This window comes from Eschrichtius robustus, chromosome 2 (assembly GCF_028021215.1).
Source record: "Eschrichtius robustus isolate mEscRob2 chromosome 2, mEscRob2.pri, whole genome shotgun sequence".
Taxonomy (NCBI): domain Eukaryota; kingdom Metazoa; phylum Chordata; class Mammalia; order Artiodactyla; family Eschrichtiidae; genus Eschrichtius; species Eschrichtius robustus.
Window position 1 is genome coordinate 175,180,633 of NC_090825.1, and position 17,849 is coordinate 175,198,481.

At 42.6% G+C, this 17,849-nt stretch overlaps 1 protein-coding gene across 2 annotated transcripts in view; it reads right to left on the bottom strand.

Annotated features, from left to right (window-relative positions):
• Positions 1 to 17,849, bottom strand: part of SAFB (scaffold attachment factor B) — a 34,222-nt gene that overhangs the window by 10,779 nt on the left and 5,594 nt on the right. For both annotated transcript variants that reach the window (XM_068537200.1, XM_068537199.1), the window contains exons 3-9: positions 10,166 to 10,230; positions 9,874 to 10,084; positions 7,092 to 7,150; positions 4,500 to 4,527; positions 3,047 to 3,557; positions 2,574 to 2,623; positions 1,680 to 1,774 (exon numbers count right to left, since the gene is read on the bottom strand). In XM_068537200.1, the coding sequence (XP_068393301.1) occupies positions 1,680 to 1,774; positions 2,574 to 2,623; positions 3,047 to 3,557; positions 4,500 to 4,527; positions 7,092 to 7,150; positions 9,874 to 10,084; positions 10,166 to 10,230 (1,019 nt within the window). The remainder of the gene's footprint in view (positions 1 to 1,679; positions 1,775 to 2,573; positions 2,624 to 3,046; positions 3,558 to 4,499; positions 4,528 to 7,091; positions 7,151 to 9,873; positions 10,085 to 10,165; positions 10,231 to 17,849) is intronic.

Genomic DNA, 17,849 nt, shown 5'->3' on the forward strand with positions numbered 1-17,849 from the left:
CCAGAGATACTGAGAACAGGTGGACGACAAGTAGCAGGAAAAGGCTGGGGAGGGTACTGCTATTGTCTGCCTGCTCCTACTCCATCCTGCCTGTTCCTCTAGGGCACCAGGATGACAGCGTGGAGGAGAAAGTGAAGCAGAAGGCAGAGTCCTGCCAGCATGCCGTTAACACTATGTAAAATTTGTAAAGAAATGTCTCTGAACGTGCAGTCATCTACGTGGCCAGTGAAGTAGGAAGACACATCTACAGAAGGAGAGCGACAGGACAGGTTTATAAAGAGCGCTCTGTAATGCAGAGCCCATCCTACTACTAACAAAACAAAATTCAAGGAGATGTTTCAGGCACTACAGATACATCCTTATATGCTATTTAACTCTCCCAACAACCTCAGTAAGCTGAAGTTAGGGACAGCCTTTTACGGCAGAAGGCACCACGGCTCAGGAGAGGTCCCAGCGGAACCAGTGGCCATGGCCGGTATTCATTCTCATTGTGCCACGTGGAGCCTTACCCCCAAAGGAAGGTTTCAGAGTGGTCTGGTCCCTTATTCAAGCCAGCAATGAACCCAAGACACTGCAGGCTCCAGGCTGACACTTCCCTGCTGAGAGCAGCCATCTGCTTTGAGGGCCAAAGCAGAATCAAGAAAAGGGTCCCACCTTGTATTACTGAGGCCCAGGGAGTCGTGAGTTATTCTGAGAAACGTGTCAAGTTTAGTTTTCCTTGTTAGTTCCTGAACGTCAACAACCAAGGTAAATGACGTTGGTTTTCTCTGTTATCATTGCTGAACCCTTACTACGAACACGAGCCTGTGCTAAGTCTCACTTGGCCAAGACTGACTGAGAGACAAGGAGGCACAGGTGCAGCAGTTTATCTGGAGGTGAGTTCGGGAAGCATGGGGAGGAAGGGGGAGAGGGAGGGGGAGAAAGAGGAGGGACTAAAGGCAACACACGGGGGACTGCAGTTGGCACCCAGGCGGGGAGGTGGTCCACCTGGGCGTCATGGCCACCCTTGCTGGGCTGAGGATGGAGGGAGACAGGCAGGGGTGGCAGAGAAGAGGGGGCCAGAGCTACCCAGCTGGGGGTGAAAGCACGTGGGCAGAGGCAGGGCACCAGCAGCTCTGCTCCAGTTACACACGCCATCATAAGGAGACAACGACTTTGAGGGCCCCCAGGTGACGAGATGAGGTTCACACGGGAGAGGCGACATGCCCCAGCCACACAACTCTGAGCGGCAGAGCTGGGGCCCACAGCTGCCCACACCGGCCTGGCTCCAGAGATCTTGTTCGTAACCATATCTACAGCTTCACTCGTGTTCTGTAATCACCACCATCTCACGAAAATGCTACCAGCACCTTCCCACCCTGCCCTCTGGTCCACCCTCCACAGCCCTCCCTGGGTTTAAGGCCTAAAGCCAGAGAAATGGATTCAGGAAGCTATCAAGTCGTGTGGTGGCTTGGGGGCCGGGGAAAGGTGAGAAATACAAAGTGGATGTGGGCTCTGGGAGATCCCACTGGGCTTGCATCTCTCCCCGTAGGGGCGGCGGACCCGCCACGAGCAATGTGAGCAAATGTGAGGTCAAAGAGCAGCATGCACAGTCACTCAAAGTCCTCACTGCGTGGGGACAATAATCTGCACGTAGAAGCCATACTGCATGGGCTTAAAAATCTCATCCCCGGTCTTACCTTCCCATACTTGCTGAAAAGATTCTTCAAATCTGTAGCTCTGGTGGTAGAAGAAAGTCCACTAACCCAGAAATTCCTACCACAACTGCTACGACCTATCACAAAAAAAGTTCAGGTCAAAAACATGACACCAACAAAATCCTGAGTCTTAAAAAAGCTTAAAATCATTCCAAACCAGACACTTTCCCTACTTGTCCCAGATGCCAGCAGTACCCAAAGCCAGCTGGGGTGTGGGGCCCCGCCCACTGTCCTTACACAAGCTCTGGAGCTGCGCACTAGGCAGATGGGACCACTGGCAACGCCACTTACTATGGCGAGTCGGGGGCTGCTCAGCCCGTGGGAGAGTCCCTTAGCTACCAAATGGCATCACCCAATCCAGTGAGGCGACTTTGGAATGTAAGACAGGTGCTATCAGTGTAGAACCACAGAGCACAACCTACCCCTGGTTTTTGTTCTTATTAGAACACTGATTAAGGAGGAATCTGGACCAGCAAAACTGCTTCTCAATCAGTGGATCAATAAAGGGCTCTGGTGTTGATAAATCTGCAATACCAGGGAAACTGCTCCCCACCGCCCCAAGGTATCTGAAACTCGAAGCATTTTCTCCATCTGCAAGTGTCACCGTGGTTAAGGAAGTTGCAAATCAGAGGGTCAGTCAGGACAGAGGAGCTCAAAGACCTCTGGCAAAATCAAGCCTGAGCATCAAATCGATGTGTCAACTCTGCCCTGCAACCCAGAACCTGCAGTGAGGAGCAGGGGACAGAGTGGAGAAAAGGCTTTGAGACGGGCTCACAGGCACATGTGAGGCAGAAATGGGTGTGGACAGCCCAGAACCAAACACCCGCCACCATGGGGGCCAAACATGCTCTTGGGGATGATGCCACGCTGACCTACCCTTTTCTTCTTTGGAAAGCCTTTTGGTATCCAAGTCATCTTCGACAGAACTAGAGACAAAAGACAATGTCACTCCAGAAGGAAGAAGCAGACAGGAAACAAACTCAAAATTATAAAATACGTGCTGAGGTTGCATACCTACCCGAAATTTAGTTCTGAAAAAATGATACCCCGACAAACGTGTATTGGAAATCTGACCTAACCATAAGATTTCAGACCCACAGGAGTTAATTAATTCTGCTGGGCTAAAGATAATTAGGAAGAATTAAAGAAAACAACCATGATAGGTTGAGAAAAGAAAAAAGATTATGTAATCAGCTTAAAATAAACAAAGAGAAATAAAACATTCTTTAGAAGTAAACTACAATTGCATCAGTCTGGCTGGCCAATTGCAGAAACAACAGCTTATGTGTGTCATTAAACGACCAATGAAAAGGAGATAGCGTCTGGTCTAAAACTGAGAAAAAACAAACCTCATTTTCTGATCAGCGCCCTCACTGGCTGAGGACTCTTTAGGAGCCGGAGGGACTTCATTACAAGCTTCAAAAGCAAACTTCTTCACGTCTTCTTTGCTATCCCTGGGGTCTGGGCTTGAGGCTTCCGGGGGCGCTTCCGAGGCCTCCTCGCTACAGGCTTCCGTGTGCTCTGAGGCTTTACTACTCTGCTCAACTGGCTTCTCTAGCCCTACAGGCTCACAGTCCGTCCTCTCGCCATCGCCTGTCTGCTCCACGGGCTCCCTTTTCACTACCGCTAACAGGGTGTCTGCCTTGCTCGACTGAGCTTGTGCTGTTGACTCGCTGGCCAAATCTAAATCACCCTCCTCCGGATGGGCGCTGTCAAAAAGGTCCTCTTCCTCCGCAAGCTTTCTGTCTGGCCCCACGCTACTTGTTTCCTGTGCAAATGGCTGCTCCAGCTCGGAACCTTCTTCTTTTACTGGCTCAGATTTACAAGTTTCCCCCAAAATGTCGAGTATTTTCTCATTTTCTACGGATTTAACAGGAATAGAATGGCACAAGGTTTAATTACCAGGGAAATAAAGCAATCACAAATGTGGAACTGGCACGGCTGCCACACTAACACGAAGAGAACTGCTAGCTACACAGAGATTGGAAAACCCGCGGGTACACAAAGTTACACTGGTTACACTACCTGCGCTCCAACCGCCTGCGAGAGCAAGCCTCTACGCTACATGGAAGAGAAAAGCATCCCAGAGATTTAACCCCCATAACCTTCTGGCTGATTCTTGACAGTCTTCATTCTGTCGTCGTTTATATATGACTCTTCCAAATTTAGCTTCCAAAGTCCAAGTTGCTTAACTGAATGTATCACCATTCACTGAACAGCTCAATTTCCAAATTTCTTTGAATTTCTTTTAACAGAACAGTCCAACATGAAAACCAGAATCTCTTCCATCGGTGCTCTGAGATATTTGCAGTCCAGAAAGTGAACAGTTATTTGTTTGGAATTCTCATGAAGAAACTCTTTCCTCTTCTGGAATCCAGTTACGTCTCAATGTTTTAAACCGTATCTCCCTACCACTGCCTGCACTGCCTGAATTAAAAACCACAAAGTTAAGATACTGCCCAATATCACAAGATCTGTTCTGTGGGGTACAGAGGTATTTGCTCTCGAGAGGCATGCAAACTCTCTCTACATAAGTTTAAGTGCCGTGTACATTTAAAAAGGCATGAGACAGTTTCATCTCACCAATACATTTTGCGAAACGAGAAGTCAGCCACTTTCACAGATCTGGTGATATGGCTGGGTTTCCAATCTCTATGATCCTGGTATGTTCTGGATCGTAAACCTTTAGAACAATGTATACTACAGTAAGGTAACTTTTTAAAATTAAAGAATTCAAATTAGAGAAGGTGGAAAACTAGAATGGTTCCAAACCCCGCTGCTAAGTTTTTCATTTAACAGTACCTGGCTCCAAGGATGGCTCTTCAATTTCCTGCAACAAAAAATATAAATAAGATTGTGCCAGATGGATGAAACCTAGAATTTATTTACACCAAAAACTATAATAACTAAGAAGGGAATTTTAAAAACACAGACAAGGGACCTCACAAATGCAACAGGTGGAGAACCTGCTTGTTCTGGGCAAGAGCCCACACAGCTGGCATCCCACCCCATTCACCTCAGCCCCAAGCCCCACAGCCCAGGATGCTCTCAAGGGGCCTGGTTTATTACTGTTGTTTGCTTTGCTGCATTTCCCAGTGCCTGGCAACATTATATCACTTTTAATGGTGATGAACCCATCACATGCTTGTCTATCCCTCTAAATTATCTTAAACACTGCCCTGGAGGGCAGTGTTTTCATTTTTTCTATCTTTAGTGCCTAATAGAATGCCTGACACATATCAGATAATCAATTTTCACTTAATTAATATAGCATTAGTTTCCAAAAATTGAAAAGATCGAGGGAAAGAAGGCACAGGTGGCTTGACCTCTGCTCTTTGCACGGTCATACCACCCCTGCCCACCTGGTCAACTGAGCCCTCTCCAGTGTTACACATGCCTGCTTCTTTATCTCTTCTAACCAACAACCCACCAGGCAGCCCTAATTCCTAAATATCCCTCAAACTCTTCCCAGGAAGCCCTGTCAAGTCACACCATTGTTATTCCTTGCCAACAGTAGCGCTGGTTTTACCACCCCCATTGCCACCTCCCTCTCCAGCAGGGCCATCTGCACCCCTCACCCCACCCCTGACCAAGTCCTACACATCCCTCGGCATTTAGCTTAGGGGCCACCTTGTCATAGAGAGGCTGCCCAACTAAAGGAAGGGACTTTCTCTCAATACGTGGTCCCTGACCCCTACGTTCCCTCCGCACAAACTACAATATTCTGGAATTCCAGCCAACGCTGATAAGCACTGTCTAGGTTCCAGGCACAAATTCAAGCACCTTACTATATATATATTAACCAATCATCACACAGCCCTAGCAGGTTGGTACTATTAGTATCATCCTTCTTTTCACAGATTAGGAGACAGGCACAGAGTGGCTGACAAACTTCCTCAAGGACACACAGCAAAGCCAAGATTTAAGCAAAGGCTATGTGACTGAGAGTCTGTTTATCAGTCCAGGCCTCAACTCATCGCTCTGTTTACATAGGAAGGATGGAGACCAACCTTTCTTCTCATGCATCTGACACAGCACAGGTGCTTAGCATATGAGTTACATGGACGTGAATGGTTTGCAACTTCCACTGGGCACTGACCTGCCATTCTGGGGAGCCCTAGGAAACTGTTCACTTTCTTAATAGTTTCATTTATTTGTAATCAATTCTTTTTCATTTCATGGTGGGAATTAAAGATTCTACACTGAAGGAACCGATCATTTTAGGCAGAACAATTCTCTCCTAACTTTCCCTAGAGAGAAACGCGTATGTTTCTATTTGTCGCTGAGAGGAGCTATACGTAAGCGTCTGGTTAGGATAATATATACAGGAGTCTTTGACCTACAGAGACACTCAAGAAAATGACAAGACCCGCTCCGTCTTTCCCTTCTGAGTCAGGAACAGGCTGTGTCACTTTGCAGCTGGAGAGAGACATCAGCCCTAAAGGTGAATTGGGTTTCACCAAGTTTCCCTGAGATTTGCACCCTCCTCAAGGCCGGGGTTCTGGCTCGGTAATAACAAACCTTGCCCCTGCCTGGCAGAAGCAAATGAAGATCTTGTCTGAAAGGTGATTTCCAATTAAGCAGCATAGGTGACATTATTAAAACAAACAAAACACAAGGACTGGCATAAGCTGACTGGCAGTCAGCTTACTTATGACTGGCTTAAGTATTTTCATTTCCTCACAAAACTTTCTACTGAAAATCAGCTACCCAGCTTTATTCCAACAGTTTACATCTACAGGCTGGCAGAAAAAGGAAAAGGAAACTCAAGATCCACATTTATGCAAACCATACCTGAAAGTTAGGCCACATCTCATTTGTTCTCATCTAAGATTTAATTTCTACACAGATGGTAGTCAAACAGCCAAGATGACACAGTCATCAAAAGAAATCTGTGTACTTTCTGAGAAAAACTTCCCAAAGGCAGAACCAGAACCCCTGAGAATCCATCTTTCTTCCCAGCTGTGAGGTCAGCGCTCTGGTCACCCCCTTGCATCCTCATCCGTGCCCCATTCGTCTCTCCTGAGGAGGGGGTGTCCCCCTTGCTGTCTCATGTCTCATCTAATAGTCTTTCTGCAGAGGATGCCATCCAGAACAGACCCGACAGGCTGCCCTTCTCCCACGAATCAAATTAACAAGAACCCCGCAAACACACCCTCCTCTCAGCTGCAGGGACGCCACAGTGCTTGGAAGGGAAGCCAAGACGATGAGCCCTTTTCAATAGGCATGTTATATTAGGGGAAAGTGGAAAGCAAAACCCCCTCTACAAAAGCCAACAAAGGAAATAAACTTTGCAATGACTTTTAGTTGGGACTCCCATACAATATTGGAAGTGGTTTCGAGAGACTGGTCTAATGTTTGATTCTAAAATTATTGAGACATACAACAATTTACCTGTAATATAGTGAAGTCAGATGATGAAGTATCTAAATTGTTTATAGTTTCTTTGTCCTCTACCTGTAAAATAAATGGAGAATAAAATTTATTACATCAATAATAAGGTAACATAATGGTACATCCGTACAGTGAAAAGCTACAGCCATGAAAAGTCACTTAAGATGAAATTCTAAACACAGTGCAGGAATCAAAACAGCATTATATTGTGATTCCACCTCGAATGAAAGAAATGTACATAAACATATACCTGTAGACAGACTAGGAGACCCACTAAAATGGTTATCAGTTTGGGTTTCAAGATGCAAGCCAAACAAAGAAAAACAAAAGTCTAAGTTAAGCAAAAAAAAGTACAACTGGGCAGTACATGGGCTCTCCTGGTAGACTGGACCACCAGGTTTGGGGCTGTTCTTCCAGGAACAGCATCCAGAGTCACGCTGCAGAGTGGGCTCTTGGATTTCCATGGCCACCACAGCTGGCCGAGCCTGGACGCTACTGCTGCTGGGACTGCTGCTGCTAGGGCGGCTACTGCCCACATGGGAAGGGCTTCTCCGGGAACCCTGCCACTCAGCACCATCAACTTCCAAACTGAGTGTGGGGACAGGAGCATAGGACTGGCAAAGCCCAGGTGACCCATCACTGCCCCACCTGCAGGGGAAGAATAACTGGTATGTTGAGCTTCTACTCTATGAGGTGGGCTCTGTCCATAAGGCAAGGGATTCCCCAGATATAGAAAGGGGGTTCATAAAATCATTGTTGTGTGACCTAATATAACTTAGATTGTTTGTTATAAAGCCCTGAATGTTGGTTTATTTTTGGGAGGGGGGAAATAGTTTCAAAATATTTTATAATTAGCATGTATTGTTATTACCTTTACTTGACTACGAAACCACCTTGCACCACTCCTTCCCTCCCCTGACACAGCCATCTCAAGACATTCTACACAGGCTCACAAGAGCATGGGCACACACGCATGTGAAAGACCATCTCCCCTTTCTCTGTCTCCATGATTAGTAGCACATTATTCTGTTCCCTGCCTTACTTTTGCTGCCATCTTGGAGATTATTCTAGTTCATATAAATAAGCTTAGTTCACTGAGATGGTATATAGAAGTAGTAACTGTATTACTGGAAGGAGTAATAAATGTTATGGTAACAGTAGCAATAACCCTACTGCTGTCTGCTATACAATAGGTGCTGCTCTAAGCCGGGGTCAAGGGCCAGATAGTATTTTAGGCTTTGTAGGCCAGACGGTCTCTGTCATGACTATTCTACTCTGCTGTTGTATCCAGAAATCAGCCACAGACAATTGTCACAAATAGGTGTGGCTGTGTTCCAATAAATCTTTGGCCAGCTTGATGACTTTTGCTCTAAATTAGCGATAAGCATTCATCTATTTAGTCCTCCTCAAACCTACTATTTTTGCAAATGAGGCCCAGAAAGATTAAGTAAATTAGCCAAGGTCACACAGCAAGTTAAGTGGCAGACCTCTAGTCAATGCTGTTAACTCTTAAACAACTGCTTCCACTAAACCATGGTTATTTAACCATTACTGATAGACATTTAGGCATTTCCAGGCTTTTGTTACTGAATATATTATTTTCTAATCACAGGGAATAAAACAGCCTTAAGGAAAAGCAGTCAATAAGGAAGGGTTTCACTGCTCTCGTGTTTCTGGTACTCCTTTTTAGGAAGCCAGTGAATGAGACTCATCAAAAGATGAAACAATTGCATACCCTATCTGTGTCAAAATGACTCAATCGTTTCTCAAACCGCCCCCACCTTTTCAAAGATGACAATCTGCTACCTCTAAGGGTATTGAGGATCAGTTCCAAAAGAAAATGCAAACACATTCCAAGGAATGGCATGGGTGGACCAGCAGAGAACAGAGCTTCCTTCCCCAGGGAGTACTGGAGTACTTGGGAGACACTCCACAAAAGATGTGAGGAGGACTATGAAAACCAGGTGTCTCCTAGGTCCTAACACCAAGCCCTAGGAATTCCTACAAAGACGCCTCATGGCTTCTATTTTTCATTGCCTCTTCTGGCTACCTGAGAAACGTTCATCCTCACGGAAATGACACAATCCAGTAAACTTAACAGCACTGAGATAATGTGGTGTATGAGTTAAGTACATGGACTCTGGAATTAGCCTGGTCTTAATTCTTATTCTCATATGACCTATATATTGCCTGGAGATATTTCTTTACCTTTTTACTCCCCAATTTCCCCAACTGGAAAATGGGCATAACAGCATCTATATATCACACAGTTGTTGAAAGGATTAAAGGAAATGCCTAATGTCTGGTAGACAAAGTTCAATAAATAATGCCCACCATAATTGCATCTAACAAGAAAAAAAGCTAAGGCTTTAAAAACAACATCAAAGTTAGTGTTAAAGATTGACTAGGCGAGTACCAATTGGTTGACAGCAAAAGACCAACTTTCAACCTCTGTTTTGGTATTTTCAAGGCATCCCAGGTGTTACACCACAGACCAATCTCCTATAATAAACAGGAAGATCTACAATAGTATCCTCAAAAGGCTTAACACTGCATGATACAAATGGAGAGCATATACTCGCGTTCCTCACAAGACACCATTTTTCAATGAAGCAAAGTGTGTTTTTCAGACTCATCTGATTTTTACATGTGAATGGATTAGCCCCCATTCTACTCAACTGGCATTAAAAGAACTTAACTCCAAATATAAAACTTATCATCTATTAAGCTATTTGAGGAATTATTACGTTTAGGGTACACTGTAGAGACACTGCCGAGTTACCTACAGCATGTTCTTGAAGCGGCTCAGGAAGCTCCTTCATTTCTCCCTCGACTAGCTCTCTACTATCAGGCAGGGACTCCGGGAGATTATCAGCATCGTCGTCGTCCACACAATCTGCAACACTTCCATTATCGATTTCTGCTTCATCCAACACACTGATATCCATCATGTCGATGTCCTGCAAGTTCTCCAAAGTGGTCTCAACATCCTCCTGTGACAAAGAAAATGCCACCGTCAGATGACTGTCATGGGTCCACGCAGGGAGCTGATTCACTGACAAGGCTGCACATACCTGCCCATCCCCAGAATTTTCCTCTAGCCCGTTATCTTCCACACCCTCTTCTTCTGGTTTGCGCCCTGGAGGAATAATTTACAGCATGAGATCATTGATATGCACTTTCCAGATGTGACAACTTTCACTTTTATAGGCCCTAATAAGCACTACAGAAATAAGACGACCTAAAACACCCATGGCACTTCTCCATTTAGGAACACCATAATCCAGGAATGGTAAGGCCATTCTGCATAAGGCAGCCCCTCTACTACCCCCAAGTAGAAGTGGTTCTGTTCTTATCAACTGGCTGTGGAAGTATGAGGAGCCTGAAATGGATTCTTAATAAGGTGGAGGTAGACTAGACCTTTTCCAGGCCTGCCCTTCTTGTTAGGTGGCTTTGGTTATGGGGAGAAGAGTATCTTATACAAATGTGCTGCTTTGGGGACTTCCTTAGCGGTCCAGTGGTTAGGATTCCGCACTTTCACTGCCCACGGCCTGGGTTCAATCCCTGGTCGGGGAACTAAATAAGACCCCGCAAGCTGCGTGCTGTGGCAAAAAGAAAAAAAGAAAAAAAAGGGGGGCGGGGAGAAAAAGTGCTGCTTAAAAAAAAAAAAATCTATCTATTTACATGGCTGTGTTGGGTCTCAGTTGCAGCACGCGGGATCTTCGTTGCTGCGTGTAGGACCTTCGTTGCGGCATGTGGGATCTTTAGCTGCGGCAGGAGCTAGTTCCCTGACCAGGGATCGAACCTGGGCCGCCTGCATTGGGAGCGCGGGGTCTTAGCCACTGGACCACGAGGGAAGTCCCTGTGCTGCTTTTTAGTTAAGGAAATGTGGAACATGTTTTCCCACAGAGACAATGACATAAAAGGAAAACATAAAAAAGCAAAAAGAAAGTAAAAGCCTTTCACAATTTTACCATCTAGAGTTAGCCCTCGAGCTATCATCCAGTGGCATGTATCGATAGATATCCTCCCATACTGTGCTATGTATATACATGTACTTCGCTTTTAAAAATGGCACTGTACTGCTATTTTATAATCTTTTCATTTAATGTACTGTTAACATCTTTCTACACTTTCATAGCATTATATGGAGACACCGTCATTGACGTAGGTAATACCTATGGATGGAGATTTAAGAAAATGCTTATAAAATGAACATTCTGGTAATTCTTTTTTTGCATCCAGGTAATTGTCGTATTAGGACATATTTCTATAAATGGCATAGTTGGGACAAAGAGTATGTACATTTTAAAGTCTTTTTTAAAAAGAAACACCCCATATATTATCGTGATACCCCAGAGGAAGAGTATTACAATCCATAGTTCCATTAACAGTGAATCAAAGTACCAATTTTTCTGAATCTTTGTTAAAATCAGCTATTTCTTTACCCATGCCAATGTGCTAGGCAAAAAAGGAATACTTGTTTTAACCTGAATTTATCTGATCACTGCTTAGGTTGCATTTTTTGGTCAATCATTTGCACATTTGTAAAAATTTCTCATTTATACCCTTTCCCCAATTAAAAAACCTCTGTTCCATTTCTCCTCATTTTTAATTTGCATGTCATATACACAACACATTTTCTCCCAGTTCTTCACCAATCTTTTAGTTTTGTTTTTGGGTTCTGGGTAAATTTTACTTTCATGCAGCCAAAGCTATTAATCGGTTTTTATGTGTAAATGGTTTTTACCTTCATGTTTAGAAGCCCATCTCCACACCAAGACAACATAAATATTCCCCATATTTAGTTCTTTTCCGATTTCATTTTAACATTTGATTCTTTCACTTTCCTGCTGAGTAAGACTATTTTACAAATGCCTGTTCCATCTGGAAACTGATTTCCCAACACCATTTACTAATCTTTCCCCCCCACTGATCTGAAACGTTGGTCTATGGAAAGAGGTGCTCATCAGCCACCTGTCCTTAGCTGCACAACCTCAGGAGGACTCACTTCCTGCGACGCCTATTTCCCCAAAGCAAAGATCAATTTCTTAAGACTACTAAGTGTTCCTCAAGTAATATAAAAGAACTAGACATTAATTTGCCTATGCTTAATGATTAATCTCGTAAGTCTATATAGAATCTGTGTGTGTGGGGAGCTCAACCCTAATCATTTATACCATCATTCAGACGTTAAAAAAACCTCTCTCAAGGATGAGAATTTTCTTATAACATGTGTTACTTGATTCTTCCACATTCTAATTTCACTCATGTTCTCAGGAACATCTTATTTAGGAACACAGGGAATTGTGACACTAATACTAGAATGCAATACATTACGTGCAAGTAGCCTTGGCGGCTGACTGGGAACCCCAATACCATTTTATAATATTCCTATGGCAAAACATGCCTTGAGCTTCAAAAATGTCTGGAACTCAACCCAGTGGTCTTTGTAAATATGCCAGGAAGATACACCAGCAACGTTTCCACAGACTTACTGTATTTGATAAAGCTGGTTACCATTCTAGAACATGCACATTGGTTTTTTTGCCCAATTCCACTGAATTACTACTAGGAAAAAATCTAAGTAGACTACCACAAACTTGCCACCCTTTATACTGTCTTTCTCCCTTTCACAAGAAAGGCAGCAGGTTTTCATCAGGCAGACTCAGACCTCACGACCTACTGTTCTCCTGAGCAGTAAGCACAGGTACACTGCAGCTCAAATCCCTTCCACGGGAGAACTCTCCCAGCTAAATGACCTGACCAGAAATGTCAAGAGACTATGCAGTTCTAAGAACGTTTAGTCTTCAATATAGAAAGCACAGCCCTACTGGGATGCTTATCAACAATCGCCTACTTTGGGGGGAAGTAGGTTTGGGGAAAGACACCCTACTTTCCAAAGATGAAAAACAGTGTGTCTAAACGAATCCAAAATTAATGTGAATGTAAGATATTACTCTTGCAAAAACTAAAGCGACTGTTTTTGGTACTAAGGGAAAAGGTACCCCTCAAAGCCTTCTTCCGCAGAGTAAAACGCCTCCAATGTTCGCAGTCTCCAAACTACAGGCCTCGCTCAGCGCTTGTCTCCATAACCTGCTCCCAGCCCCCTCGCCTGGGATTCCGGTTTCTTCTCCCTGCTAAGCTTCTGCTTCAGCAATTACGTCCAACTCACCTGTTAGACCACCTCCCTGGACTTCTGCTGGGATATCCCCCCAGTATCCCGTGTGGCCTGCTGCATGTGGAAAGGTCAACATTTTTTAAAATTTGCTTGATTACATAAATACATCCACACAATTACACAAATACACTCATTAAAAGATTCACACCATTGGGACGTCCTTGGTGGCGCAGTGGTTAAGAATCCGCCTGCCAATGCAGGGGACATGGGTTCGAGCCCTGGTCCGGGAAGATCCCACATACCGCGGAGCAGCTAAGCCCGTGCGCCACAACTACTGAGCCTGTGTGCTACAACTACTGAAGCCCGCGTGCCTAGAGCCTGCGCTCTGAAATAAGAGAAGCCACTGCAAGGTGAAGGCTGCGCACCACAACGAAGAGTAGCCCCTGCTCGACGCAACTAGAAAAAGCCCGTGCGCAGCAACGAAGACCCAACGCAGCCAAAAATACATAAAATAAATAAATTTAAAAGATTCACACCATTTATTAATAAAAGATCCACCCTCATAAATACATGAAAAAAGCTACTCTCCCTTCTCCCCATTGCACTTCTAAGAGGTAACCATTGTTACCAGCTTGGTGGTCCTTCAAAACATTTTCTTGGGGATTTACACACATATATCATTCAAATGGAAATAAACTTGTTATGTAATGGAACCATATTGTATATACATTCTGTAACTTGCTTTTGTTACTCAATAAAGGCCTTGGAATATTTTCTTGTGCTATATATTGACTCACTTCCATCTTTTATTCCATATTATGGAGTTCCTTAGTTTAGTTAACCTCCCAAAGCAGCTTTATTAATTTACCATCTCCAATAACTACCCATTTCCTCACACCCTCGCCAATGTGGGATATTGAGAATTGTGTAAATTTTTACCAGTGTAACAGGCAAAAATGATATCTCGTTATTTCTATTTGCTTTCCTTCAATTACCAGCAAGGGAATTTTTTTTTCTTGTACATAGGCCTTGTTTGTGTTTTCTTTCATCTGTGAACTGCCTATTCATAATCTCTGTTGTTCTTTGTCAACTGGATTGTCTATTTTATTAATTTGTAGGAATATTTAATGCTTTCTGGATGCTTACATGCTGTAATATTTTCTCCCAGTTGTTGTATCTTACTTATGGTATCTTTTATTAACAGAGACTTAAAATTTTCAAGTAGCCAAATTTATTTTTCTTTATAGTTTCTTTTTTTAAAGTCTCATTTCAGGCCTTCCTTACCACTATATTACAAAAATACTATTCTAGTTGGAATTTCTATTTTGCATAGAAGAAGGTAATACAGCTTTTCCCTACCACCAGATAGCCGACTGTTCCAACACTGTTTACTGAAAAATCCTTAGTGCTTCCTTTATAATGAACAAATCCTTAAACTCCCCACTCTGTTTCAATATCTTACCGTTAAAATGAGAGCAAGTATGCAACACTGTTTTTCAATTTTAGTTATTCTTGTGTATTTTCTTTTTGATTAATTTTAGAACAGACAAATCTCAGAGTTTCTTTTAGTTTACTTTGGGGGGAGAATTGAGAACTTTATGATATCAAGCCATCACATCTAGGAAAACCTTCTCAAAATTAGTCATGTCACGCTACTAGAATATTTCCTTTTAGCTTTACTTACTATCTAAGAATAGTATATCTATTTTTAATGGCTTCTGGCAATAACTTAAGTCTTTGACTTGTGGATGATCTATCATTGCCACCTCAAAAACGCAAGAGAATCAAGTGATGAACAATTTTAACTAGCTAGTGAGTTTTGCAGGTGCACTGTTCATATTAGCCAGAGCTTTATTTATTTTTTTATGGCCACGCTGTTCAGCTTGCGGGATCTTAGTCCCCCGACCAGGGATCGAACCCCGGCCCCTGGCGGTGAGAGCACAGAGTCCTAACCACTGGACCGCCAGGGAAGTCCCATATTTTTTTTCTCATTTCTTAAGCTGTCATTGGCTTATTTCAGATTGCTTTACCTTTGTTTAATTTCATGAGGCACATTGAGACCAAAAGACCTTACAGACCCAGCACTGGCCAAGGAGTTGACATCCCAGTAGCAAAGAGTACAACAGCACGCTCCACAAAAAGGAAGGAGGGCACCTGGAAGAAATGGCTGATTCCCAGTGTGGGGCAGGGAAAGCAACAGACACTGGAACACTGTCTTGTGCCAGAAAGTAAGTGTTCACAGAATGAAGTGATCCTGTCAAAAAGACACAGGAGCCAGCCTGAAGGACTCTCATTGGGACAATCTGAACATCAAAATAATAATCATAAAGGCTTACTTATCACCTACTGAATAAAATAGGAATCTCTAAGTTCACGATGATAAGTGGGGGAGAAGGGCAAGCTACCTCTTATGGCAGAAAACCAACTACCAGAGATGGAATGACAAATTTAGAAAATCACCATTGGACGAGACTCCGTGGATGCTGACACTAGTGGAGGGTGAAACGGATATTTATAAGTCTCAAAGTATGTTCCCCATAGATACAATTACAAAGAGTAAAATAGTTAACTTTCCAGTGGAGAAACCCCACCAATACCACCTCAAGTCACTTACACAAATGGTCAGGATGTGCCTCTAGGGAGGTTAACTGAGAAAAATAACACTTCTGGTGGTATTTCTGACAAAAGTGTATAATTTGAACCTAATCATGAGGGGAAAAAAACCAAACCAAACCCAACCAAAAAAACCCAAATTGAAAAACAGGCTTCAAAATAAGTGGTCTGTGCTCTTCAAAAAATGGTAATGTCACAAATCCAAAAAAGTCTTAGGAACTGTTGCAGATTAAAGGAAACCAAAAAGACGTGACAACTGAAGGCAATGAAAAGACCCTAGATTTTTTCTTCTTTTGAGTTATGAAGAACATTATTGGAACAAACTACTAAATCTAAATAAGGTCTAAGCTTAGATTACAGTATTATATTAACATTAATTTCTTGATTTCGGTAACTACGTACGATTATGTAATGTCCCTGCTTTTAGAAAATACTGCGGTCTCTAGGGGCAAAGGGGCACATACATGCAACTTATTCTCAAATAGTTCAGGGGAAAAAAAAAAAATATATATATATAACATTTATTTTATCTCTCTTTCTCTCTCTCCCTCTCCCCCCACCCTTCTTTCTTTCTCTCTCTCCCCCCCCTCCTTCCCTGTCCTGAGAAAGAAAAGGATAAAACAAATGTAATAAAATGCTAACATTTGGGGAATCTGGATGCGGATATATGAGAATTCCTTGTATTATTCTTGCATCTTTTCTAAGTATGAAATTATGTCTCCTAAAAAAAAATATGTTGTACATTCATGTTCAAGTTTTTGTGTGGATCTATGCTTTCATTTATTTTGGCTGAAGACACAGGAGTGGAATAATTGGGTTGTATTTTAGTTGAAGTTTCAATTTTGTAAGTATGTGCCAATTTTTTTCCCCAAATAGCATCATTTTACATACTCTATAGCAATGTATGGGAGTTTGTTTTTCTGTATCTTTGCTATTTTAATAGTTGTTTTCTAGCATTTCTAGTCATTTTAATTTTAATTTCTTTGATAGCTAATGACAAGCATTTTTTGATGTGGTCACTGGCCATTTATTTATATTCTCTTGTGAAGTATCTGTTCAAAATTTTGCCATTAAAAAGCATGTGATGGTTATTCTAAAAAAAAGAAAGAAATTATGTCAAAAGAAACAAAAACAACCCAGCAACACAGAATCAGGCAATAGCTTAAAAAGCAAACATGCTGACTTTACTTTTCTAGTTAAATTATTTTGCTGATAATTATTTTAAAAGATTCTGCTAAACAAAGTATTGGTGTAAAACTACTTTGGAGGGATGCTGAGATTACTTGAGGTATGCTTTCTAGGATTCTGATTAAAATAATCAGATTTCAAACCATATTGAGTTTGTTCAAACAGGCAGATGAAAAAACTCTATTTTCAGTTAAAATCATGATAAAATCTAATAAGATGATTGTAAATAATTCAGAACTTACAGACTTGCCCTACCAAATAACAATATGTACTGTAAAACTCCAGAATAGAATCACACCAAGCATAGAAACCAGACACAAAAGAGTTTGTATTGGGAATTCCATGGCAGTCCAGTGGTTAGGACTCCATGGTCTCACTGCTGAGGGCCTGGGTTCAATCCCTGGTCAGGGAACTAAGATCCCACAAGCCGTGCGGTGCTGCCAACAAAATAAAAAAATTTGTATTAAATGGGTCTATTTCACTTGAAGCTCTAGAACAGGCAAAACTAATCTATGGTCAAAGTAGTCACGTATTTCCCCCCCTTCGAGGGACAGGCAGGGACGATGACTGGGCAAGGGCACGAGGAGTCTGATAGGAATGTTCCATATTTCGATCCCTACTTACCTCACATCATATGCAAAAATAAACTCCAAAAGAACTCAAAATAAAACCATAAATACCACTCCAAAATGCGGAATGATTTAAAAAATAATAATTTTAAAGCAAAGGACTGCCTTTTAAAATACAACATAAAATCTAGAAACCGTACAGAATAAGTTGACTGCATTGCCTGTGTTAAAGATGGAAACTTTAAAGACCAAAACACCACAAACTAG